The 26,551-nt window shown below is 44.5% G+C and overlaps 1 protein-coding gene across 1 annotated transcript; it reads left to right on the top strand.

The window, feature by feature from the left end:
- The first annotated feature begins 5,404 nt into the window (after positions 1 to 5,404).
- On the top strand, positions 5,405 to 26,527 carry Crym (crystallin mu). The gene is made up of 8 exons (XM_004665411.2): positions 5,405 to 5,645; positions 6,130 to 6,283; positions 8,086 to 8,148; positions 14,581 to 14,682; positions 17,104 to 17,287; positions 23,135 to 23,256; positions 24,015 to 24,099; positions 26,197 to 26,527. Exons 1-8 carry the CDS (start codon positions 5,476 to 5,478, stop codon positions 26,259 to 26,261), a joined length of 945 nt encoding a protein of 314 aa, XP_004665468.2. The 5' UTR covers positions 5,405 to 5,475; the 3' UTR covers positions 26,262 to 26,527.
- Positions 26,528 to 26,551: the final 24 nt, after the last annotated feature.

Here is a 26,551-nt window from a genome sequence, read left to right on the forward strand (position 1 = left end):
CTTTTATGTGCCTTTGCATGTCAGTTTTTAACTCATGCTTATGACTTATCACTTTAAGATACTTTCCATATGTTTACACAAAATTATCTAATGCCTTTCATTAATTTTTAAATGTCTTTAGGATAAGGAGCATTAAATTTTTCATTTTTTCATGCTTATTGGTTAGTTATATTTTCCCCTTTTCCTTCAATATTTTCTTAGGATATATCCATTTTTTATCTTTCTAAAAACTTGACGTGGGCTGAAGAGATGGCTTAGTGGTTAAGGTGCTTGCCTGCAAAGTCTTAAGGACTCATGTTTGACTCTCCAGGTCCCATGAAATTCACACACACTGTGATGCAAGTGCACAATGTCACACATGTGCACAAGGGGGCACATGCATCTGCAGTTTGGTTGCAATGGCTGGAGGCCTTGGTGTGCCAAGTCTCCCCCCCACCCGGCATAAAAAAGTCCACTCTGTTGGGGCTGCCTCAAAAATTTTTTTTTATTTGACATAGGGCTAAATTGATTTTTTATTTTATCTTACATCTTTGTACTTCCTTGAATTCTACTTTTTTTGTTTGTTTATTTTTATTTATTTGACAGCAACAGAGAAAGAAAGAGGCAGAGAGAGAGAGAGAGAGTATAGGCACGTCAGGGCCTCCAGCCACTGCAAATGAACTCCAGATACGTGTGCCCGCTTGTGCATCTGGCTAACATGGATCCTGGGGAATCGAGCCTCGAACCCAGCTCCTTAGGCTTCACAGGCAAGCACTTAACCACTAAGCCATCCCTCCAGCCTCTGATTTTTACTTTTTTTCTTGCATTGTCTTATGTCTTCAGATTTGCTCTTTTCCTTGACTTACTGAAATTATCCTTATATTAATGATATTCTTTTAAAAATATTTGACACAGAGAGGGAGGGAGAAAGGGAGAGAGTGTATGTATGCATGTTTGGGCACACCAGGGCCTTCTTTGGCTGCAAACAAACTCCAGATGCTTGCACCACATTTTAGCTCTGGTTTTATTTGGGTATTGGGTAATTGGACCTAGACCATCAGGTTTTGCAAGCAAGTTCATGTAACCACTGCTTTCTCCAGCTCTAGTGATATACATGCCATTACATAACTAGTTCTCTAAACCATATGTAAACTGAAATCCACAAGTTTTTACATGCTATGTCTCATTACTATTCTAATTTCTATTATACTCTCTCCTTTTACAACCATTTGAAGTTGTCTGTTTTTATTTTACTCTTCCTAGATAATGTCCACTCTGGTCAGCAAAAATGCTCTGATTTCAATTTATGCTGATATGTTCATTATAGTTGCCCTGTGATATCTTAAAATACTCCACATGTACTTATGAATAATGGGTTTTCTTCATTTGTTGAATGAAATGTGTCAATTAGGTCATACAGATTAACAATGTTTTTCAAATATTTTTATTGTTACTGACTTGTCTATTTGCTCATATTAGTGTTTTCATATTAAAAAATATTTTCCTTAATATGTTAACCATAGTTTTTAAATCTTGGCCAGCTCCATATTCTGGATGGGAATCTATTAATAGGCAATTTATAGGTATAATATTCCTTTCCTGCCTCAGCCTCCTGAGCGCAGGGTGACTTATGCAGGAACAAACTTTTGCACAAGGCGTTTCTGGCTACATAACTCATAGGACAGTTTGCCTGACACTGTCTCTACAAAGAACTGAAATCAGCCAGGCGTGGTGGCGCACGCCTTTAATCCCAACACTTGGGAGGCAGAGGTAGGAGGATCGCCGTGAGTTCGAGGCCAGCCTGAGACTACATAGTGAACTCCAGGTCAGCCTGGGATACAGCAAGACCCTACCTCCAAAGAAAAGAAAAGAAAAGAAAAATCGCCACTTCGAATAAGCCGCTGAAAGCCCCCCTGCTCTGTTCCAACACACATTACAGACCTCTAGAGGTCGCTCCTGCCCCACCATCTTACGTTCTCTACTGCAAGAGCCTCGGTTTGTAAATTCCCTGCTGCTCCCAGAAGAAATCTGTTTCAGAATCTCCCTCTCCTCTCATTTAGACTGACACAATAACGAAAAATAAATTTAAAAAAACCCACAAGTACACAAAACAATTTAAAAGTCCCTCCTGGGTTTTTGGAGTGGCCACCCTGGGCTTGGTTAACAGTGGCACAGCGCAGGCAGGAGCAGCGCAGGCCTTCGCCGCGGAGGGGCGCGCGTGGACCCTGCATCGCCCCGTTGCGCCCAGGCTGCGCGAGGAAGCCGAGCAGGGACAGCCCCGCCCGCCTGCCCGCCCGCCCGCCCGCCCGCCTGCCCGGCCGCCGCCCGCGACCTCCCTAGGTGTTCGGAGCACCACGCGCGGGCAGTGGCGGAGGGGGCGCGCTACCTGCACAGCAACCCAGTTGCCCGCCCTGGTCTCTTCAATTAGGGGGACGCCTGAACTTAGAAGTCAAGAGAAATACTTTTCACACAATATTTTCAATTTTTTTTTCTTTAGTAAAATGTCAGGAGCTATCTTGGTGTCCAAAGCAAACGATAAATTCAGTAGCATTGACCTTTAATTAAAATTTTGACATTTTGTGCATGGTAGGTTTTACTTAATTTTTAAAAGTACAACAAGAGAGTATTTTATTTCAATATTCATAATGCTGACTCTCTTGTGTACTGAGTATATACCATAAATTTTGATGGGTCACTCCCTGACTCTGGGGACAGCTCTGCTCTGTCCTCACTTTCAAAGCGATGGCAGAAATCGAGAGATGGGCTAACGAGGGCATTTCCCCAGGACATGGCCTTAGGAAGGACGGAGAACTAGAGGGATGCCAGATTTCTGGATACTGGTCTCTCTGCATTACTAGTGGGTAGTCATTGCTACATTAACTAATAGTTTAATTATTTTAATAATAATAAATAAAATTTAACGCTGGACACAGCAGCACAAACCTCTAATCCTAGTACTTAAGAGGGGGAGGCAGGAAGATTAGGAATGCAAGTTCAGCCTCAGGTGCATAGCGATTTGAGGCCAGCCTGGCCTAACTGAGTCCCTATCTCAAAAAAAATATATATATATATACATATATATGTTCCAAAATAATACCTAATAATCTAATACTAATTAGTAATGTTTATTAAAGACTTGCTAAAACAGTATCCCACAACTCTGGGAGGTTGAGTCTCATATTACTATATCTAATGTTATAGTGGTGGAAACAGGATCAGAGTGGTCAAGTCTGTCATCAAGGTTATCCAGCACAGCCAAGTGACAGAAGCTTGATTCAAATCCAAATAAGCTTACACTAGAGCCCGAATTTGGGGGTCACTGAGCCTGAAGCCCTTCATCCTCTTCCTGCAAATCCCTGGGGAGAATTTCGGAGAGCAGTATTAGCTCTCCAACAGCAATGATAGAGACAAATTCGAATGAGAGGATAGTTGCTCATAAAATGATGGCTGTTGGAAGCTTTAAACCAGTCATAGAAAGAGACATATGTGGCAAAAAGGTATACTAACTCAGTAGCCCTACTCTTGGGATAGGGTGTTAGACATCAGTCATTTCCTTTTCCCTCTCTAGGGTTTGGAGTCCAGGTATTTGCCCTAAAAATCTTTGGTCACATGTACCAGTCTTCACTCTAAATTCTAGGTTATTGCTCTCCAGTGGGCCGCACTCTGGGTGCTGATAGGATTCTGGACTGACCGGTCTGCCACACACCAATGCTGCTGCCACCCTGGAAAGAAAACGTGATCACCAGCTTTTTAACTAAAACCAGGTCAACTCAGCAGCTCCAAACCAACAGGTCTTCTCTGTTTTTGGTAATACTGTGTAAAAGAGTTGACTTTCTGAGTATGTAGTTCAGTGGAAGAGCTCTTGCCTAACATGCTTGAAGCACTAGGTTCAATCCCCAGAACTGCCAAAAGTTTGTTATAGTGTTTTATTATCATTATTATTTGATTACCTTGTGCCAAGCAAGCACTGTGCTGAAATGCATTATATATGACCTCTTATTTCATTCAGGTAAGTTGGACCCTTACTTATCTAGTGTCTTTTATTATGAAGTGACATTTCCTAAGAAATGCCATAGAGGGACAGATGATAATTTCCCATCATAGGTGTCATACCACATAAGTATGGGGCCCATCTTTCTAAACATTGGTTCTCCTTGGGTTTTATTTCCTGGTGCTCGCACACACCAGCCCCCGACCAGACCAGCACATCCGGCAATCACTGCTCCTAAGGTCAGGACAACATTCCCTCTGCCCAAGGCTTCCCCTGCTCTGCGGTGCCCTCTACATCATCATTGCCAGAGTGGAAATGGTTCAGAGCACATTTGTGTTGTCGAACTCCAAAGGTGAAGCCTAACTCCTTTGCTCTTTGCCAGCTTGCTGGATAACCTTGGACAAATCCCAGAGCCTAAAAAGGAAGCCTAAGGAAAGGACCATCACCGTGGAGGCCTCAGAACATGCCCTGTGACTGAGACCACGGGGCAGCTGGGCTGCCTGGTACTCGTACCCAAGAAAGATCAGTGCCCTCTTGTCACAGGTGTTATTGTCATGATTATGTCAAGCCCTGCTTTCTCTTGCACCTTCATACCTTTACCTCACCACTCCAGATCAAAACATCTCTCCTCTGGATTACTGAAAGCCCTTTCCCTTCCACCGTACAAGGACTGAGTGTTTCAGCTCTGCCTCATTAGTTCTTCTCCAGTGTATACACACAGTTTTCTATTTCTCAATTCAAGTTCCGTGTGAACATGGGAAGAAAAAAAAAAGACCCTGCATTTTGAGTCTGACTGAGGTCATTACACCTGGCCCTGTGATTTAAAGGTTAACTTGGGCTACTTACATAAGGCAGACACAAAAGGTGGTGCAAGTATCTAGTGTTCATTTGCAGCAACAAGAGGCTTTGGTGCACCCATAGACACACGTACAGATAAATAAATTTAAGAAAATAAGGTGGCATTATTTTGGTTAGCACTTTAAACAACAGCCATGGACCTAGGGGTGGGGTTGGAGGAACACTGGGATCAGAGGAGTGACTGGATGGGGACAGAGTTGAAAGAATTTAATAACCCTTGAACCCCTGTCACCCAAGATCGCCCTGCGACGTGTAATTTAAGCCAGGAAGCCCCGCCGTGGTACATCCCACCTCTAAAGGGCCGGTCATCTCTTCCGAAAGAGCCAAGGTAGGGTACCAGAGTCCTCTACTCGCTCATCTCCCCCAGGAACGTGGCTACAACTCGTGACGGGAACGGCGAAAGTTCACTCAAGAATTCCGGGCTGCCATCTCCAGTTTGGGGGACAGCACCCCGCAGCAGCAGGAAGATCTCAGACCCTCGGGGCTGGGGTGGGAGGAGACAGGCCTCGTCGCCCCGCCCCAGAGCTGGGCGGTGACCGGCGGGGGCGCCAGCCTGGGGCCCGAGCTCAAATAGATCAAGTAGAGCCGCCGAGGAAGGAGCGCAGTGTTGCGGGCTGAGCCGAGCTTGCTGGCTGCGGGGCGGCGAGATGAGCCGGGCGCCCGTGTTCCTGAGCGCCGCCGAGGTGCAGGACCACCTCCGCAGCTCCAGCCTCCTCATCCCGCCGCTGCAGGCGGCGCTGGCCAACTTCTCCAGCGGCCCGGATGGAGGGGTCGTGCAGCCCGTGCGCACCGTGGTGCCGGTGGCCAAACACCGAGGGTGAGGGGACGAGGCCGGGCTGAGGGTGGCAGGACGGAGAAGAGAGGGGAGGGAGGCGGTGGGAGAGGGTTTATCACCGCTCGTGACAGCTGCCTCTTAATAAGCGCTTCTGCCGGGGCAGAGGGCGCTCAACAGATGTTGCCTGCTTTAATTCAACTCGTCCTCCCGGGTTAAGGTAGGGGCTGATGTCATCTTCTCACTGGTGGGAAACAGAGGTTAAGTGATTTGCCCCAGCTCATACAGTACTGATAAGAAATGGCAGAGCTGGGATGGTTTTCTGACCCAGGGCCAGGCCCTTGAACAGGCTGTGAGTCATGCCTAAAGGGAGGACAGAGGAATGGGGGACAGGAGCATGTGGATGGAGCAGGGATGGAGAACATAGGAAGGAAGGCATTTGAAGACTTTATAGGAGACCCCAGCTTTGATGGAAAGGGGTTGAAACTTCCTTCCTTCTCTCCCCTCTCCCCCCATCTGTCTCCTCTAGATTCTTGGGAGTAATGCCAGCCTACAGTGCAGCAGAGGACGCGCTGACCACCAAGTTGGTCACCTTCTATGAAGGTCACAGCACCAGCTCCACTGTCCCCTCCCACCAGGCTACCGTGCTTCTCTTTGAGCCCAGCAATGGCTCCCTGCTGGCGGTAAGTGGCCTTCTGTCTGACTAGACCACTGGGCCCTTGGACCCAGTTCGGCTTGGAAGTTAGTCCCCCACCACAAGTTTTGCTTGCGATCACAAGTGCCCTCTACAATGGCCAGATACTGATGACAGAGTGACAGCACAGGTGTTCTGTGACTGGGTGTATGTGTCTAGGACTACCTGAAGATGCTTAGCCCAGATTAAGCTTCAAGTGTGACAGGATTGGAAGTGATCTTGTCATTTTGTGCATGTTATTGTCACACACTCAAACACCTCGTATGCACAGCTTAAGCTAACCCAGTGGCTAAGGAAACATTCATTGAAGCCCTGTCCACCTGGAATAGAAAAGGTATCCTCTAATCTATGGAAGTCTTTCTGAGACCTGCCTTGGCATCTAATCACAGATCACAAGGTATCAGTAGCTTGCATTTACTGAGTATCTTTAGGTACTAAGCACAGTTCTAGACACATCACCTTTATTAGCTGCTTAATTCTTAAAACCACCTAAGAGGTAGGTAATATTACACTACTTGACAGATGAGAAAACTGAGTCATACAATAGCATTGTCCTACTTAGCTAATAAACCAAAAGTCTGGACTTCAGACCTCTTCAGTTTAAGTCAGTGGACTAGGTTCTACTGCTTTTGGTTTGGTTAATTTTTAAAAACAATTAAAAAAATTTATTTATGAGAGACAAAGAGAGAATGGGTGCACCAGGGCCTTTAGCCACTGCAAATGAATTCCAGATGCATGCGCCAACATATGCATCTGCCTTATGTGGGTACCGGGGAATCAAACCTGGGTCCTTAGGCTTTGCAGGCAAGCACCTTAACTGCTGAGCTGTCTCTCCAGCCCTAAAAAAATTTTTTCCCATTCATTTCTTATGTGGCCTTTGCTGGCCTTGAACTCATGCTGTCCCTGTCTTGGCCTCTTTAAGTGCTAGGGAACAGGTATGTACCCCCTTGCCTAGCCCTTCTTCTCAACTTTTGTTGATGACCCTGACCTAGAGATGCTTTGCTGGAGGTCACATAGCAACACTGACAGTGGCTCCGAGGCTCTCGGTGTCCTCCGTGCATGATTCAGCTCCCCATGCGGACAGTGATGATGATGCCTGCCTTGTGAGGAACATGTAAAGAGTTCAGTGGAAGTCGACTGTTATTATTAGCCAGGCATACAGCTCAGCCCCCACTGTGTATCAGAATCACCCAGAGAGGTCGTCCAAATTTGGATCCCAATGCCAGAAATTCAGTTATTTGGGTTTGGTTTTTCTTTGCGGTACAAAGGATAGAACCCCAGGCCTTGTGCTACCCCACCATCTGGAGGTTCAGATTCGTTATTCTAAAGTTGGTATCAGGGAATAGTGTCTACAAAGCTCCCCACATGTACAGTGATGTTGGCATCCTTCAGGGTAGCATTTCAGAGCCCTTGCTCAGATGTGAAATTAAAATCATTTCCCTCAAGTTTTTCCTTAACTTGGTATTTTGAGAATCCCTGGGTGAGAGAACAAAATACGAAAGTCTAAAGAGCTCACTGTGTGTGTAGTGGTTTTCTACGTGTCAGTGCATTTAATCCTAGTCCTCTGCACTATGCACCATCCTTGCTTTTGCAGATGAGGAAACCAATGCTTAGAGGTTAGTGTTCAAAGTCATAAGGGTCATGAGTCAAAAAAACAGATCTAAGTCTGACCTCCAACCCCTACTCCCTATGGTTTCTGGGTAACTTCCTAGGGCTGCCCTTTTCCAGCTGCTTCTCCAAGTTTAAGCAGAAGAAGGGCACCCCTTTCTCATTGTCTCTTGTTCTTCCAAGGTCATGGATGGAAATGTCATAACTGCAAAGAGAACAGCAGCCGTTTCTGCCATTGCTACCAAGGTAAGATTCGTGGCTGGCTGTGCTAGCAAGGAATGCTGGGTGTAGTTGTGTGTTTCATCCTAAGAAAGTCAGGGAGAATGAGGAACATATTTTTCTCTTCCTTTGGTCAGAGATAGAACTCCGAATCCAAGTATGAGTTATTAGGTGAGCACAGCAATTCACAAAATTATGCATTATGTACCACCCAGTTCCAGACACCTAGTACATATCCCAGCCACCCATCAACCATGCAAATACGTTGTGATTAATCCATTTTCCAGGAGGAGGGATTGTGGCTCAGAGATGATCTAAATTGCCCCACTCACTCAGCTAAGAAACAATAGCCTCTACAGCTCCCAGAACTCTCTTCTTGCCCCTGCACCTCATTAGGTCCAGTAAGACAGTATGGTTGCCTTGTGGGCTAGAGCCAGTTCTACATCAGAGTCAGAGGGTGAGCAGAATAGATCTAATAGTATCTTTGCAAAACTCCCCGCATGTGCACTGGGAGTTGAGGACCACTGACATGAGGTTTCATGGTCTCTGGTTGAATGAATAATGGGCAGAGCTTCTTTCTACTCAGTCAGGTGCTGTTATAGCAGACACAGTGGCAATAGTGACGTGCATAAAGCAAATAGATGAGGACTATTAAAGGGAAACATAGAAGCTTGAGAGCTGGCCCAGTGACTAAAGCACTTGCCACACAAGCATGGGAACCAGAGTTCTGATGCTGAGTGGCCACATAAATACCAGGTAGATGTTGTGGCTGCCTGTAATTGCAGCCCTGGAAAGCAGAGATAAGGGATTCCTGGGGCAAGCTGTCTTGCGTGAGTAGCTGAATCAACCACTCCAAGCTCAAAGGAGAGACCCTGCCTCAGTAAATAAAAAGGAGAGTGATCAAGGAAGACACCTGATGTCAACTCTGCCCTCCACATGCACACACGTGTGCCTACGAACATGCATTCTTATACGCACACTCCACACACATCCACATGCAGAAAAATAAACAAAAACAAACATAAAGTACAATGTGTTTTTAGTTTAATATTGTATTACATACTATTATTAAATGTTTATATGTAGTTAGCTAATGTGTGATTGTTTATTAATAGTTAGTAGTATTGTAGAGTTTGCTGGAAAACAAACCACCAATTGTGCACAGTGTGTTAGAAAAGTAAAAGAAAGCAGAATTAAAAGTATTGTATTGGTGGCTGGGGAGATGGTTCAACTATTAGAGGCACTTGTTTGCAATCCTGTGGACAGAGTTAAGTTCCTCAGGACCCATCTAAAGCTGGAAGCAAATGGTGCACAAATCTGTGACCCCAACACAGCTATGGTGCCAGGAGAATCCCATCCAGCTACACTGATGCAGATACAAGGCAAAAACAACAAGGGAGGCCCTGTCCCAAAAAGGGGGTAGAAGGAGAGCACAAACACCCTGAGATGGCCCTCAGACCTCCACACATGCACCATGGCATGCACACATACACCATACACATGTATGTCCACACACATAAAAAAGAATAAGAGTATTGTGTTGGAGGTAACTTTACAAACACTTTCTAAGCTGGGTGGTGCACACCTTTAATCCTAGCACTCGTGAAGCAGAGATAGGAAGATCACTGTGAGTTCAAGGCCACCCTGAGACTACATAGTGAATTCCAGATCAACCTGGACTAGAGTGAGACCCTACTTTGAAAACCCTCCCCCCAAAAAACCCCAAAAACCTTTTTTTTAGCCATGTGTGATGGTGCATGCCTTGAATCCCAGCACTGGGGAGTCAGAGGTAGGAGGATCGCTATGAGTTGGAGGCCAGCCTGGAAGAACAGTGAGTTCTAGGAAGCCTAGGCCAGGTTGAGACCCTACCTTGAAAAAAAATTATATTTTTAAAATTTATTTATTGGAAAGCACAGAAAGAGAATGAGTGTGGCTATACCAGGGCTTCTTGATGCCGCAAACAAATTATAGGTGTATGCACCACTTTGTGCATCTGGCTTTTGTGGGTACTGGGAAAATGAATCCAGGCCAGTAGGCATTAGAAGTAAGTGCCTTTAACCACTGAACAATTTCCCCTGCCTCTCCCTCAAATTTGTTTTTGAGATGAGGTCTCACTATGTTGCCCAAGCTGGTCTTGAATTCCTAGGCTCAGGTGATTTACCTGCCTCAGTCTCTGGAGTAGCTGCGTAGCTGGGGCTATGGATGTAGCCACCATGGCTGAGTGAAGTGGTGTCATGGTAAGTGATTCAGTCAAGTTCTCACTGAGAGGGAGACATCTGCATGTATACTGGAAGTGCTGATTGAACCATACAAACCTGGAGCACTCTCACGGCTGATGGGTGTGAGATTTCTAAGCTGGGTCAAGGCTTCCCATAAGAAAAGTAGTGATTTTAGAGGTTAGAATGAAGGAGGCGCCGAATGGGGTATCAATCTGGGGGTGGTAGTGCACACATGTAATTGCAGAACTTGGGAGGTTACGGCACGAGGATCACAGTGAATTCAGGGGCTGCCTGATCTACATGGTAAGGTCATATCTTGAAATAAAAAAAGAAAAGAAAGAAAGCTGAGGCTACCACATTACATTGGAATGACCATGATCTTAGGATGCTGGTTTTCCTAAGCATAAAGGAAGTGTTGTGACCCAGGGGAAGGCTGGACAGCCAACTGCCTCAAGCAGGTGTTCAGGTTGTATATAACTGCATATGAAGGGAAGAGATGATGGCATGTCCTCAATGAACTGGCTTTTCATTCCCTCCAGAGCCAACTCAGATTGAAACAATTAAGAGATTGCTTGAGATACAATTGCTATTGATTTGGGACTCACAATCATAAAGGACTTGGTATTTCCAGTACACTGTCTGTACTTGAAGTGTCTGTGAGGAAGCCTTACTGCTCTCATTGAACACACGTTGAAGTGGATGCGAGCATTCCTTGATGTTTCATAACCAGGTGCCTGTAGGGTCTTCTGAGGCTGTGTAGTCTCCTTGAATCAAATCAGCCATGTCCAACCCAAACCATCAAACTCACAAATCACTGAATCTGAGTCTCCAGGGATGGAACCCAGGAAACTAATTTTTAAAAAAATGCATGGGGCATTTTTTATTTTAAACTTGGTTCCATTAATATAAATTTGCACCTCAGAAGTTGACAAAGTTTTAGGCTGAATCTCACAGCCACATCCCCAGGGGCTCAGGTAGCCCCTTTCAATAAGGAATAAAAAGTCTGTTTTGTTTTCTGACTTATTCCCAGTAGGATGTCTTCACATCTACAATGTTCCTCTTGTCCCTTTCATCCCTCCCTCTCATGTAGAGCTTTGGAGAGGTATAGGAGAAGCTCTGGGGCTAATAAACACAATCATGTCCATATGTTTGGGATTCACACCCCCTGAGTGCTTCATCAAGGTGATAGCATATACCAGGGCTGCTCTTTAGGCATGCTTATTCAGCGTGTATGTGAGTGTGCACCTGGTCCCAAGGCCTGTGATCAGTATGAGACAAAGAATGCAGTGTGGAATGGACACAGTACCTATAGTGTTGGAGCTTAGGGCCCAGTGAAAGAGAGAATCCAAAGATTGCAACAGCAAATGTGAAATTAAAACTGGTGAATACTGTGAGAACACCAAATAGAAAGTTTTAATCTAGGATGTAGGACTCAGAAAGGTTTTCTTTGTGTAATGGCAATAGATATTTGAGCTGAAATTTAAAGGTTACTCATGCGAGACAGAAGAGAAGTATTATATGTAGAGAAAAGAACTTATGCAAAGGGCTTGTGGTTACAGGAGGAACATATGCTTGGGGATGGAAGACAGAAAATGTAGAAAGGATCCATGTGAAAGGGCCTGGACAGGGGAGTGGGGAGGCTCAGTCAATAAAGAACTTATGGTAAAGTGTTTGTCTTACAAATATGAGAACATGAGTGTGGATTCCAGCATCCATGCAAAGCAGCCAGGCACAGTGGTGCACATGTGCCTGGAGTCCCAGTGCTGAGTCGGCAGAAGCAGGAGGAACTCTGGGGCTGCTGGCTGGCTGTCTGGCCAAATCATTTAGCTCTAGGTTCAGTGAGAGATGGAAAGCAATTGAGTAAGACACCTAACATTGACCTCTGGCTTCCATACACATATCCATGTGCACTCACACCTGCCTATATATGTAGGTGTATCCACACATGTACGAACATTAATATACACATGCAAAAAACTGAATAAAGGGAGGCTGCAGATAGGGGAGAGTCAGATCATACACAGCCTTGGCGAATGCAAATGAAACATGGAGTTCCAAACAAGCTCTTTGTGGCATTTCTTTCTTTGTGTGAGGGAGCATAGGTGCCACAGTGCACATGAGGAGGTCAGAGGACGGCTCAGGGTATTGGTCCTTTCCCATACCTTCTTGGACACACGGTCTCTTGTTATTTGCTGCTGGGAATGTCAGTCTAGCTGCCTGTGGGCTTTGGGATTCTCAAAAAAAAAAAAAAAAAAGAAAGAAAAGAAAAGAAAAAAAAAGCTGGGTGGTGCATGCCTTTAATTCCAGCCCTCGGGAGGCAGAGGTAGGAGGATCGCTATGAGTTCGAGGCCACCCTAAGACTACACTGTGGGTCAGCCTGAGCTAGAGTGTGACCCTACCTTGAAAAAAACAAAAAGTCAGTTTTGGTGGTGGTGGCAGAGGCCAGAAATCACAGCTTCCCAGGAAAGTGAGGCAAAGGACCCAACATTCAAGGCTTGCCTGGGTCGCAGAATGAGATCATGTCAACGAGCAAGCCGTAGGAAAAGGGCTAGAGATACGGTTCAGTGGAAGGGAACTCGCCTATTTAGATTTAATATCTGGCATAGAGAAGAGAAAGAAAGAGCTTTTGAAAGCAAAGGAGAAAGACTGAGAGTGAGGAAGAGACATCAGAGTGAGTGAGGGGCCAACAATCATTGCCTTTACCAAAGAAACAAATGATCAACCAATTGGCAGCCAATCAGAATACAGATTTAATTTCTGAGGTTGAAATTCCTTTCACAGAAACTAACTATTTCCAAAGCTTGAGTAGACATCTTACAGCTTTATATTACATTGAGAAATTAGACATTTTACAAGTAACTTCATATCGTGTTGAAAACAGAAAAACATGATCACAGTTAAGGAAAAGTCAAGACGTTCTCTTTAATGCATAAAAGCATTACATTGCTAGCCTTGTGGAGATCATCGTTTTGAAACTTTTTGAATCAAGATTTTGCTAATCCAACTACATTGTACAGTATATATGGCACCTGTGCTCCAGCACTGTAGAAGAGGTATGTGCCTTAATATTCTGAGACCTGTCTTTTGCTGTAATTCATATTTACAGAGACTTTTTGTTTTTGAGATTGCACTACAGAATTTTAATCAATACCATTGTAAGAGAGAGGGAGGCAACTTATGTATTTCTCTGTATTCATAGTGATAAAGAGGATGGTTTTGTCACCTGTTCTGCAACATTTAGCAATGTCTGGAGATGTTTTTGGTTGTCACAAGTAGAAGATTGTCTCTACTGGTGTCTAATGGGTAAAAACTAGGGGTGCTATTAAGCATCTTATGGTACACAGGAAAGCCTCTCTCTCCACAAAGAATGACCCTATTTTAGCAGTGCCAAGGTGGAAAATCCCTGTTCTATATCTTATAGTTCCTAATAGGCATGAACTGTTTTTATTGCAGATAAGATGGTTACCATTCTCATGGGGCTTAGAGAGAGGTATAAGATAATAAGTCTATAAAATGTCTATAAACAAAGAGGTTAGAAAACTTCAGGGGAGAGCTGGCACTTGATAGGAGCTGATCCTGGAATCCCACTCTCAGACACACAGACACCCTCGGGAGGTGTGGCAAACATCAACTCTGCATTTATCTTTAAAGTAAAACAAGCTGTGAAAGCATCAGCAAAGAGTGGGCTTGGAAAATGTAGCTGAGAATTCTGAAATGCAGTGTCTGGAATATTCCAGGGAGCTTCCAGAAGCATCTCAGGGCTCTGGGATGTGGCTGTGGGATGGCAGGTACCTGAGATGGCATAGCACGGGAGAAGGAACCTGGGCCACCTTGCAGCTCCATGGAGCCATTTAGAAGCTGCTGAAGGATGCTGAGCTAGTTACTCCATCTGTACTTTTAAATGCATGTTTTAAATGCATTTACATATGTCACATACGTATGTGTGTATATTTATAAAAGAACAGGGTCCTCCAGTGCAAAGGGTACTTGTCCAGACTAAATGAGCTCATGAGGGTGAAGCATTAGCACTTACCAGGTGCTCAGTGAAGGCACCTTCCTTGCTCTTCCCTCCGTGCACAGGGGAAATGAAATAAGATGGCATGTCCTTAATACCCACCAGGTCTTGAGGGTACCTTGAGGATAGGTCAGAAGTGACCATGATCACCCAGTACTGAACTGTATTTGTATTCACCTGGTTTCCAATGTTTCCCTTGACCTTTGTCATTTTTTTCTCAAATAGTTTTTGAAACCCCCCAGCAGTGATGTGCTGAGCATCCTTGGGGCTGGGGTCCAGGCCTACAGTCATTATGAGATCTTCACAGAGCAGTTCTCTTTTAAGGAGGTAAGTCAGGATGGGAGTCTTGAAAGGAGGGAGAGGGAAGGGAGTGGCCAGTGACCTCTGTGGATATCCCTTACTGCAGCCCAGGTTATTTTGAAATCAGGAGGCTGAAAGTATTATCTAGATCATTCTTTACTGTAAAGACTTTTTCTTTTTAAATTTTTATTGAAAACTTCCATAATTATAGACAATAAACCATGGTAATTCCCTCCACCCCCACATTTCCCTTTACAACTCCACTCTCCATCATATCCCCTCTCCCTCTCAGTCAGTCTCTCTTTTATTTTGATGTCATCATCTTTTCCTTCGATTATGCTAGTCTTGTGTAGGTAGTGTCAGGCACTGTGAGGTCTTGGGTATCCAGGCCATTTTGTGTCTGGAAGAGTGCATTGTAAGTAGTCTTACCCTTCCTTTGGCTCTTATATTCTTCTGGCCACCTCTTCTGCAATGGACTCTGAGTCTTGGAAGATGTGAAAGAGATATTACAGTGCTGAGCACTCCTCTGTCACTTTTCTCAGCACCATGGTACCTTCTGAGTCATCCCAAGGTCACTGCCATCTGAAAAGAGAAGCTTCTCTAATCAAAATTAAGAGTAGTATTAATATGTGGGTAGCAACATTAAGAGAAGTGTTTACCAGGCAGTTTGGTGACCACAATATATACATTTAGCTACACATCAATAGCATTACACCCCAAGGGCTCATGACTTTCCCCATCATAGGTTTTCAGTATCATGCATGTATTCCCTCCCATGGAGTGGGCCTCCAGTCCAATTAAAGAGCGACTGGTTTTCCTCATAACAGATATCCCACTATTGCACCCACTGGCTCATTTGGCCTGGCTGTCCAAACTTAAGGCTATCATTGTCCACTGTTGTTTATCGCTACTGGTGACTTCTCTGTCTCCCATGGAGCTAGCTGCATGCAGCGTGGATTTTTCCAGCTTTCTGTTAGCTGGTCTACTCAGAGTTGGTTTTCAGCTCAGCTCCAGCAGAATTTCTCAATGACTTTGCAGCCCAAGCATGTGGAGTCTTCAGCAATAGGGTCTACCATCTATCTATTCCTAGTGGGAAACCAGGAACCTTGGCAATGGCTTGTAATGTTTTGAGGGGCATCAAGGACCTCTCTGGGCAACAATTCACTGGAAGGTATCTCATCCTTGACACTAAAAATTTTCTAGTAACTATTAATGGCTTCTGGGTACACTCTTGTCCAAAAAAGTAGGTTTCCATATGACTTATTCATACTGTCTTAGATTTTGATTAACTCTCCCCCCAACTTTCCTTTACTCAGTCTCTCCTGACCTCACTTTAGCCTTTCCACCCCCAGTAATCTGTCTATTTACATATATACAATTCCTTCTCCTTAAGTTCTCCCCCTCTCCTCCCTCCCTTTATATCCCCTTTCTAGTTTACTGACTTCTGCTACTGAGTTTTATTCCAACTCATATACAAGTCCAAACATTTATAGCTAGGGTCCACATATGAGAGAGAACATGCAGCACTTGGCTTTAGTGCTATGGAAGTGAGGAATCCAGGGAAGGTCTGACCACCTCTTTTCAGTTTTAGTTCACAGGGCACATGCATCTGAGGATACAGCGAGTTAGCTGCATGACTCTGTTATTGTATATGAGGTACTCTTTCGACTGTGCTTCTCTATGGAATATCTGGGAGTCCTAACTTTTCAGGGCTGGGGATAAAGAAACTGGAGATGGGGGCAGGCAAGCAGGACACAGAACACCCCCTACTATGGTTCATACTTTCTACTGAGAATGTTTAATGCTATTTTATTTAATTTTATCTATGCACAACAGCAGGCAGTAACAGATTAAGAATGTGAATTTTATGACACAAGTTATAACTAATGTTTTGGGAAACATAACCTGTAAGGAATAAAACAAAAGAAATATATGTGTTTTACCTCTTTTCAAAGACAAACAGATATTTTCCAGTCTTCTCTCATCAGCATTTTGTAGCACTTTTAATAATGCTGGCTATGCATAGTTGTATATCCTATCTTCATTCCCATTTCCCAAATAAGAGAACTGAGACTAAATGGCATAAAGTCATTGCAGATACAGTGCATGGCACATGAATGGCTGCTGGGTTCCAGAACTTGCTCTGCTGATCATTAAGTTTCATAACAGCTTTTAGCCATCAAGGTTGTATCTTGGTCTAAAATAGAACATTTTCTACCCTTCTTTAAAGAGTAAATTTGTAAAGAAAGTTCATTTTCCATTACCTGACCAGACATCTGTTCAGATTAATGTTGGGCCCTTGATCCAATGTCCATTCTTCAAAAAGAATGACTAGGCACCCACATCCCTGGCTGAGAGAACAAACTTCCTGTGACACCACTGGCTTGGTGTAACTTTAGCAGCTGAGAAATGACACCACCATCTGTCTTGTTCCCCTCCCCCACGAAGGTGAGGATATGGAACCGCACCAGAGAAAATGCAGAGAAGTTTGCAAACACTGTGCAAGGACAGGTGCGTGTCTGTTCATCTGTGCAGGAGGCTGTGGAGGGTGCTGATGTGATCATCACCGTCACCATGGCAACAGAGCCCATTTTATTTGGAGAATGGGTGAAGCCAGGGGCTCACATCAATGGTAAGTAGAGAGGCTTCTTGAGCCATGGGTAGGTGGTACCCAAGCTCCTCCCTGCACTGTGTCCAGGCTGCATCAGCAGAGCTGCTTTTCCCATTATGTGGAAGGATGCCCATGGGAGTCTTGCTACACGTCCCAGCTAGCTCTTGCCGCAGCTTCCATAGTGCTAGGATTATAGGTGCATGTCCTGACACCTACCTGCTCTAGTTTACTAACGCCCTCAGAAATGAATGAGCCTAAACTGGGTATGGTGATGTGCACCTAAGATCCCATCACTTAAGAGGTGAAGCAAGTGAGATGGCAGGTTGGAGGAAGATTGAACTGTATAGAGAGATCTTTTCTCAGAAAACCAAAGGAAAGGAAAAGAGGGGTGAGGACCTGAAAAACTGAATCCCAAAATATTAAAAAGAAATTGCATATAATAAAATTCAAATCTCTAAGGCCAAATGAATGGCTTTTTTTGTTGTTGTTGTTTTACCTTGGTTTTTAACTTTTGTTTTTGGTTTTTCACTTTTTCAAAGTAGAGTCTTGCTCTAGCCCAGGCTGACTCAGAATTCACTGTGTATTCTCAGGCTGGCTTCAAACTCAAGGTGATCTCCTACCTCTGTCTCCAGAGTGCTGGGATTAAATGTGTGCACCACCACACCTGGCAGTGTTGAATTTTTTTAAAATATTTGTATTTTCATTTATTTATTTGAGAGAGGGAAAGAGGCGGAGAGAGAGAAAGAGAGAGAGGAAATAGGTGCACCAGGGCTTCCAGCCACTGCAAACAATCCCTAGATGCATGTACCACCTGTGCATCTGACTTATGTGGGTACTGGGGAATTGAACTGAGGTCCTTTGGCTTTGAAGGCAAGTGCATTAACCGCTAAGCTATCTCTCCAGCCTGGTTTTGAATTTTTTGAGACAAGTTCTGTATGTATAGCCCAGGCTGATCTCACGATCCTGTAGCCACTTCAAACAAACTCCAGGTGCATGTATCACCTTGTACATATGGCTTACATGGGACCTGGAGAATCAAACCTGGATCATTAAGCTTTGCTAAGCCATCTCTCCAGCCCCAGCTCTTTATTTTCAGAACATCTTATTGAGCTGAAGAGATGGCTTGGCAGTTAAGGTACTTGCCTTCAAAGCCAAAGGACCCAGGCTTGATTCCCCAGGTAAGCCAGATGCACATAGTGGTACATGTGTTTGGAATTCATTTGCAGTGGTTAGAGGTCTTGGCATGCCCATTCCTTCTCTCTCTGTCTGTCTGTCTCTCTTTCACATAAATAAAAATTAAATAAAAAAATTTAAAACTTTTTATTGACAACCTCGGTACATATACACAATGTGTCCTGATCATAATGCCCTCCCACAACCCTCTACAGCTCCCTGCCTCCTGTCTCTCCTCCACTGAATTCCTTCTCTTCCATCTAGTGCCTGTTCTACTTTGATGTCATCATTTCCCCTCCTATTATGCAGGTCTTGTGTAGGTAAAGTCAGCCACTGTGAGGCCATGAATGCCACAGACACTTTGTGCCTAGAAGGCATTGCAAAGCACTCCTCCCCTGCCTTTGGCTCTTACACCCTTTCTGCCACCTCTTGTGCAATGGTCCTTGATCCTTGGAGGGTGTGATGGAGATATCTCAGTTAGTGCTGCACACTCCACCATCACTTCTCAGCACACTGATGAGTTTTGAGTTGCCCCAGTAGTCAGCACCATCTGAAAAGAGAAGCTTCTAAACCAAAAGTGAGAGCAGCATTAATATGTGGAAATAAACATAAATATTTAGAGGACAATGTGGTGAGCATAATTTATTCATTTGTTAATACTTAGAATTATAAAACTTTTCCAAACAGTACATTACAAAAGACATTTAATGTGACACGTGGGAGCTTTGTGTGTGTTTGTATGTATGTATACGTGTGTTATGGGCACACACATGCCGCAACACATGTGTGAGGGCCCAGGGACAACCTCAGGGTGTTGGTCTTCTCCTTCCACCTTATTTGAGACAGGGGACTCTCTTGTTTTGCCATCAGAAAGGCTTGCCTGCTTCAGGATTCTCCTGACTCTATCTCGCATTGTCATAGGAGCATTGGGGTTACAGATGGGTGTACCACTTGGCATGGGCTTTGTGTGTGTGTTAGGGATCTAACTCAGGTTGTCAGGTTTGGGAAGCCAGCACCTGTAACCACTGAGCCATCTCTACAACCCTGGATGTTTTTTAATATGTGGAGTAAGATACGGTGATGGAAGGGGATCCCAAATATAAGGATACCTGATCTCGCTCCATTTTTATAGGTGGGTAAAACAAAGCTTGGGGAGATTAAGTAAGTTTTCCAGAATCAGATCTGCTTGATGGTAGAGTTGGGAATTTAATTTAGGCAGTCTGTCTCAGAGCCTGAGCTCTTGATATCTACTTGACATTACCTTCCAATAAGATTGTCTGATGAGCAGAACAGGAAGGAGGATTTGAAGATGGTATCCGTGCTTCAGGATTTAATGGCAAGCACATGATGTGACTCAGAAGCTAAAAATTCTACACACATGGGCAGATGTACATACGGAAGCCTAGTCAGGTGACTATGCATTCATTCAGAAATGTTTCCAGAATCAACATCATGTGTCAGTTATTGTTCTAGCTGTTGGGGATGCCACAATAAATCAGGCACTCAAGGTCATGGTTTGCCTGGTGGTTTTATTCTTTCATTCTAACTAGACAACAAACAAGTAAGTAGCTAAGTAGTTTCTGCTTGTGATGAGTCTGGAAAGGAAACAGGACACTCTTGGTACAGCCTGATAGTGAGGTGGACAGTAGAAGTGGAGATAGGTCCTTTCAGAAACTTATCTTAAAAGATCCCTGGGAGGTGATTTGAGGCTGTGACAAGAGTTAACAGAAAGGCATTCCAGGCAGAAAGAACAGGACAGCATCTGTAAAAGCCCCAAGAGGGGAAGTGAACTTAGCATGTATGAAGATGGGGGGGGGCACAAAGTAAATTCAAGGTAGAAGTGGCTTAGTTGGTAGTTAAGAGGTAGGTCAGGGTGTGTTTTATGAACATCAACACTATGTCTGAAGGGATTTGGGGAAATTAAAAGGGACCAGTTCTTGGCGAAGGGAGTTCCTAGAAATAGCTGAATCTTCACTAAGACTGATGAGATTTTCTTTTTTCTTTTTTTTTTTTTCCCAGCTTAAAACAACATATTATCATATCAGTTTCTGTGGTTTGAGAGTCCGGGAGGGGTTAGTGTGGTTCTCTGCTTAAAGTCTCAAAAGGATGGAATCAGTGTTCTCTAAGCTATAATTTCAACTAGTGTCTCAAGGTTCTCTACCCAGTCCTACAGTTGTTGCACACTCAGTCCCTTATGCTATATGGCAGAGAACCCTGTCTCCTTGTAACTGTTCTTAGTTCTTAGCTCTTTCCCCCTTCCTTGCCATGAAACCCTTCCAGTGTGTCCTTTGCATTGAATCCTCTCCCACTTTGAATCTCTGTCCAGAAAACAGGAGCAATGTGGAGTCAATGTATGAATATATTCCCCTGGTCTAGGAACAAAAATGCTTGATTTGTACACAGAAGCATGGAATATGCTTGTCACAATGAGCTAGAGAGATGGCCCAGTGGTTGAAGGCACTGGCTTATAAATCCTGTTAGCATGGATTCAATTCACCAGTGCCTATGTAAATCTGGACGCATAGTGGCACATGCATCTTTGATCCCAACTTGCCTATGACAGTGGAAGGCAAAGCCAGGAACATCAGCAACTCGCAGGTCAGCTGGTCTGACAGTTTGCAGTGTGGAAGTTCTTTTGCAGCAAGAGATCCTGTTCCAAAGAAGGTGGAACATAGGTTCTTCTAATTGTCCTCTGTTCTTCACATGTACAACGTGGAACGTGGCACATGAGCATGTGTACACACACACACACACACACAAAGACTTCTTTTAAGGGCGTCACAAGTGGCTGGGAAGATAACTTAGTTGGTAAAGTGCTTGCCTTGTAAGCATGAGGATACAAGTTAAAAAAAAAAAAAAAACAAACAGCTGAGTATGCTTGTAATCCTAGTGTTGGGGAGGGGGAAACGAGCAGATCCCTGGGGTTAACTAGCCAGCCAACCTTCAGGATAACGGGAAACTCTGTCTTAAGAAAAGGTAGCTGGGACCTGAGAAATGACACCAATATTGTCCTCAAGCCTCCACATGCATGGGCACACCTTCCGCCACATGCACCAGTACACACAGCAGGTGTCACACGGGAAGACATTGAAACAGCAACAGCAGATTGAAACAGTTTACAGCTCAGCTGAGAGTCAGCTTGGACTCCCGTCTCCCCCATACTTCCCGATTCCCTTCCCCACACCCCATGCATCCACCAGCCAGGCTTCTGACCCTCACTCTTTCTAGATACACTGAACCAAACACCAGGCCTCTGTGTAGGTCTGGCCCTCTTTTGCTCTTTGGCCCACCTCCATCTGCCTGAATGGCCTCATACAAGCCTGGGCGAGCTTGCCCTGCAGTGTTTATCTGGGCAACGTGGTAGAGGAGGGGTAGCCCAGGAAACAGGAGGCTTACAAACTTCATTAGCTAGTGCTTTTGTTCTGTAAAGTTCCTCCCACAAACACCCTTCAAGATGGATGTTTTCAGACTACTCTCTTTGGGACTTAGCACACAGGACAAGAGTAGGAAAGAAAACAAGTTAAGAAAACTGAACAGTAATGTGAGAAGACACGTAATTGCTGCCTTATATTTGGATAAGGCCTTATATAGCATTTTCAGAGACTAGCTAGTTGCCCCAAGTTGGCCCAAGCCAGCTGACGTGCTTTGTTTGAACCATAGAGAAATCAAGAAATAATATACATATGCAAATTGGCTTCCTGCCCCTCTTCATACTCATGGCATGGGCCAGGGGAAGGGGGGCCATGATCTGGTAGCAGACATGCATCCACACATGGCAGTGGTTAGCTGGAGCTGAACAATGAGACTATCCTTTTGAGAAGACACACCCACTTCTGTATCCTCAGGTCAGCTCTAATTCCAGCCCAGCCCCTGCTGGGTGTCCTATGTTTCATTACCTGGTGGTTTTAGGGTCACAGCCTGTGTACTATCTTACATTTGATGCACTGGACCTATTGTTTTAGTTCGGGGCTCTGCAAACATGTGCATGCTTAAGGCTTAGAAGGAACCCGTTTTCCTTTTATCGTAGCTTCTCCATGACCTTGACCCTGGGCTCTTGTGTCTTGAATTGAGTGTTTTGAGGTGAGGACAGGGAATGATTGTGGAGCAAGCAAAGAGAAGAGAAGGAGTTTGGGGTACCCTTCTCAAGGTTTCTGTCATAAGTCATCACTCCTGACAAGCTGGAGGCCCTTACGTGACAGCCATGGGGCTATCTCAGACTAGATTCAGTGATGACAGATGCAACCTTAGGGAGGCCTTAGCTTCTCACAGCTTCTATCTGTGCTTCTGTGAAAAGGGAACCAGACACTGAGGAGGACTTGCACATGCATGTAAAATATCCCAGACAGTAGCTATCTGATCTCAAACTTGGATAGGAATCAAGTGGGGTATAAAAAAATAAAGAAAAAAAATGGCAGGCATTATTTTAAATAAGCATTCTATCTATCTCTTTTGAAGTTTAGGAAGATTTTATTATAGAGCTTTAAAAAAAAAGGAAAGAAAGCAGAGCTCCTTCTGTAAGACAGGAGAAGGGTCACTGGAAATGGGAAAGCCCCTTCATATTCCCTTTTACTGATCAGGAAGAGGACTGAGGATGTAGTCCAGTCTGAATATTCCCACATGTCTGCTGCTCACCTCTGTCCCTGCTAATATGCCTTGGGACTTTCAGGGCTAAGGGCCTGTTTTGCTGTCTTATAGCCATCGGAGCCAGCAGACCCGACTGGCGAGAACTGGATGATGAGCTCATGAAGCAAGCAGTGCTGTATGTGGATTCCCGAGAGGCTGCCCTGAAGGAGTCCGGGGATGTCCTGTTGTCCGGGGTAAGCCTAATCTCATTGTCAGGACTGGCCTGGCTGGCCAGTCTGGCCTTGGGGCAGAGGATGTTTAGTAACTTCTTCTCCAGTCCTGGGTCCCTCCTCTCCTGGTGGGAAAAAGTTCCTAAACATCTTGCAACCTTTGCAATTGCCTTTCCAGAAACATACAGCCAATATTGACCCTGTCTTTTATTTTCCTGGCCCCTCTGCCTGGATGAAGAAATTTGAAGGATTTTTGCAAATGGCTATCCTATAAGGTTTTGGGGTTTGGATGTAGAGTTTGTTGCATCTGGAAACCTTCCCATTGTGCGAGTACAATAGGACTACCTTCCTTCTAGCCACCTGTGCCCCCTTGAAATCTGAGCATGGAAGCAAGAAGGGGCTCCTGAGAGATAACAGGCTGACTTTTTTCAGTGATACAGCCAACTCCCTAGTCACAAACTCAGATCTCTAGCATCAAAAGGGCAGGTGTGGGCTGGAGAGATGGCTTATTAGCAGTTAAGGTGTTTGCCTGCAAAGCCAAAGGATCTCAGTTCAACTCTCTCTCCTGGACCCATGTAAGCCAGATGCACAAGGGGGTGCATGCATTTGGATTTCATTTGCAGTGGCTGGAGGCCACATCTTTCTTGCTAGCATCCAGTTCGTAGAGGGTCTTCTTTATCAAGTTTGTCTCCTACCCAGCACTGAGCTGTCCTGTGTGGGCTTCCAAAGCCAGCCTTGCCCAGACTTCCTTCAGCTCTCAACAGTGCATGTTCATTTTACAGGCTGAGATCTTCGCTGAGCTGGGAGAAGTGGTGAAGGGGGTGAAGCCAGCCCAGTGTGAGAAGACCACGGTCTTCAAGTCTTTGGGTAAGACCTATTGCTCTCTGGGCATAAATCCAACCAGAGCATAAGGCAAGTTTACCAACTGGTGAAAAGAGGAGTGAAGGAGTCACCAGGATCTGTAGCTGAATCACTGTGAAATCATCATGAAGTCTGTCATTTGGGTCAATTATTTACATGATTGAGTGCAATGGCTAAGGGCATGAACTCTGGGACTGGGCAGCCATGGGTTGGAGTCCTTCTATGCTCTGCCTTGGATATGTGCCCTAAGGCAAGTGATTTGATGTGCCTCCTGCCCCAAGTCCTTTCATGTATTTTCATGAAAAGCAGTAGAGGCCTTAAGTGTATTAAGAGTGGCCACCCAGCATCCAAGCCATCCATTAGTATCCAAGCCTTTCCAGATATTTTAAAAATCTCTCATACAATAGAAAACTAACAAAAGCAGTATAATCTTTACCCAGAGCATGCTTCCATGAGATCACACAAATCCATCTGTGTTTGAAAATTTCAGAGTTCACAGTAAATCAAAGGTTAGCCAGCCTTATTAAAGAGGCAAAATACGGGGCTGGAGAAATGGTTTAGCAGTTAAAGCACTTACCTGCAAAGCCAGATGACCTAGGTTCAACTCTCCAGGACCCACGTAAGGCAGATGCAGAAGATGGCACATGTGTTTGTTTGGAGTTTGTTTGTAGTGGCTGGATGCCCATTTTCTCTCTCTCTCTCTCTCTCTCTCTCTTTCTCTCTCGCTCTCTCTTTCTCGCTCTCTCTCTGTCTCCTTCTCTCTCCCTCTGTCTGACTCTCTCTCTCTCAAATAAACAAATAAAAATAAAAAATATTTAAAGGAGGCAAAATGCTAGAGAAACCTGCTTTTAAAAAAAGCACATTTTTTTTTCCATTTTGGGGGATTGATTTATTGTCACACCCTTTCACCTAATGGATGGATACCACACATCCGTATGTATATGCACTAGGCACAGAAGCTAAGGTATGTAACTAAAATTACAGATTGACTATTCTTATCTGAATGGTTGAGACTTAAATGTTTCAAATTTAGATGTTTTATATTTTGGAATACTTGCATAGATTTGAATATTACTGGTGGAGAATCCCTAGTTAAAAAAAGAAATCCTAACATCTAAAGAAACCCGTAATTGGAAAAAAAATTTGAGTTCCAACATTCTCATGAAAAAGTTTCATATTTGGGGGGAGCTAAGGAGATGGCAACGTGGTTGAGAGTGCCTGTCACTTAAGTGTGAGGTCCTCTTGTGCCAGACCACCAACTTTGACACCATAGAACCCACATAAAAAAATGGATGGAGAATCATGGGGTTTGCTGGCAGACAGTGGCTCTGTTAAGGGAGAGACCCCATCTCATGCAGGTGGGTGATATGAGACACACACCCAGTGTTCTCTGGCCTCCATACACCCATGCATGGGGCATGTGCATCTACACACACACCGTGTACCACACATTACACACACCACACCATACACATACTGTGCACACACACAAATAATTCACGTGTTGGAGCATTTGAGTATCAGATGTCTGGATTAGAACTGTTCAACTAGTTAGTACATAGTACAAGACAAAGGGGAGAAGCTAAAGATGCGGGGTCTGAAGTAAATGTACTTTTGTATGAGCCACAAGACACAGATGGTTTCTACATGTTTTAACTAACTGGGGTGGAGCAAGTAAAAGAACAATCTTTAATGATGTGTAAAATGTAGAGTCCATATATGCAGCTTTATTAGAACACAGGCCTAGACATGTTTATTTAGTTACTTGTCACCCATGGCTGCTGCCCACGATCAGGGCAGAACTGAATCACGGTGACAGAGATCCATACGGCCTACACAGTTGAAATAGTTACCGAGCCTGCACTGAAGTTTTCCAACCTCAAATTAGACCTCAAAGGGTACAGCATTTGGGCATTTCTTGTTTGGTATCATATTCCTTGGCCCTTTGTAGGCACTCTAAATCTGGGCTTACCTCTGGGCAGCAGTTCCTGTCACCCTGATGGGATTAGCATCACCTGTATCAGAAAGTTGCTAAAGATGGGGCGTGGGTTGCTCCAGAAAACAGTTCTGGTAGTGGATGACCTCACTTTCTGTGCATTTCAGGAATGGCAGTGGAAGACTTGGTTGCAGCCAAGCTCGTGTATGATTCCTGGTCAGCCAGCACGTGAGGCACAGAAGCTCTGGGGTGAACAGGATGCTACAGCTCTAGATGGGATTGGCTAGCAATTCTAGACTGAAGACCCAGGCTCCGGTGACTTGTAGTTTTGTGTTTATCTTACCCGAAATATTGAGGACCCCATTCATGTGTGTAGTTGGAAAGCAAAACCAGGTAACCATTTCTCCTGTTACACCAGATAATTAATGACAGAATTTCCTTCCTTTACTTTCCACTACCTTTGTATGTCCCTGAAATAAAGCATTTTCCAATTCTTCACTGTGTGCTTTGGTAACTTTTGCT

Source organism: Jaculus jaculus, chromosome 2, assembly GCF_020740685.1.
Source record: "Jaculus jaculus isolate mJacJac1 chromosome 2, mJacJac1.mat.Y.cur, whole genome shotgun sequence".
Lineage (NCBI taxonomy): Eukaryota > Metazoa > Chordata > Mammalia > Rodentia > Dipodidae > Jaculus > Jaculus jaculus.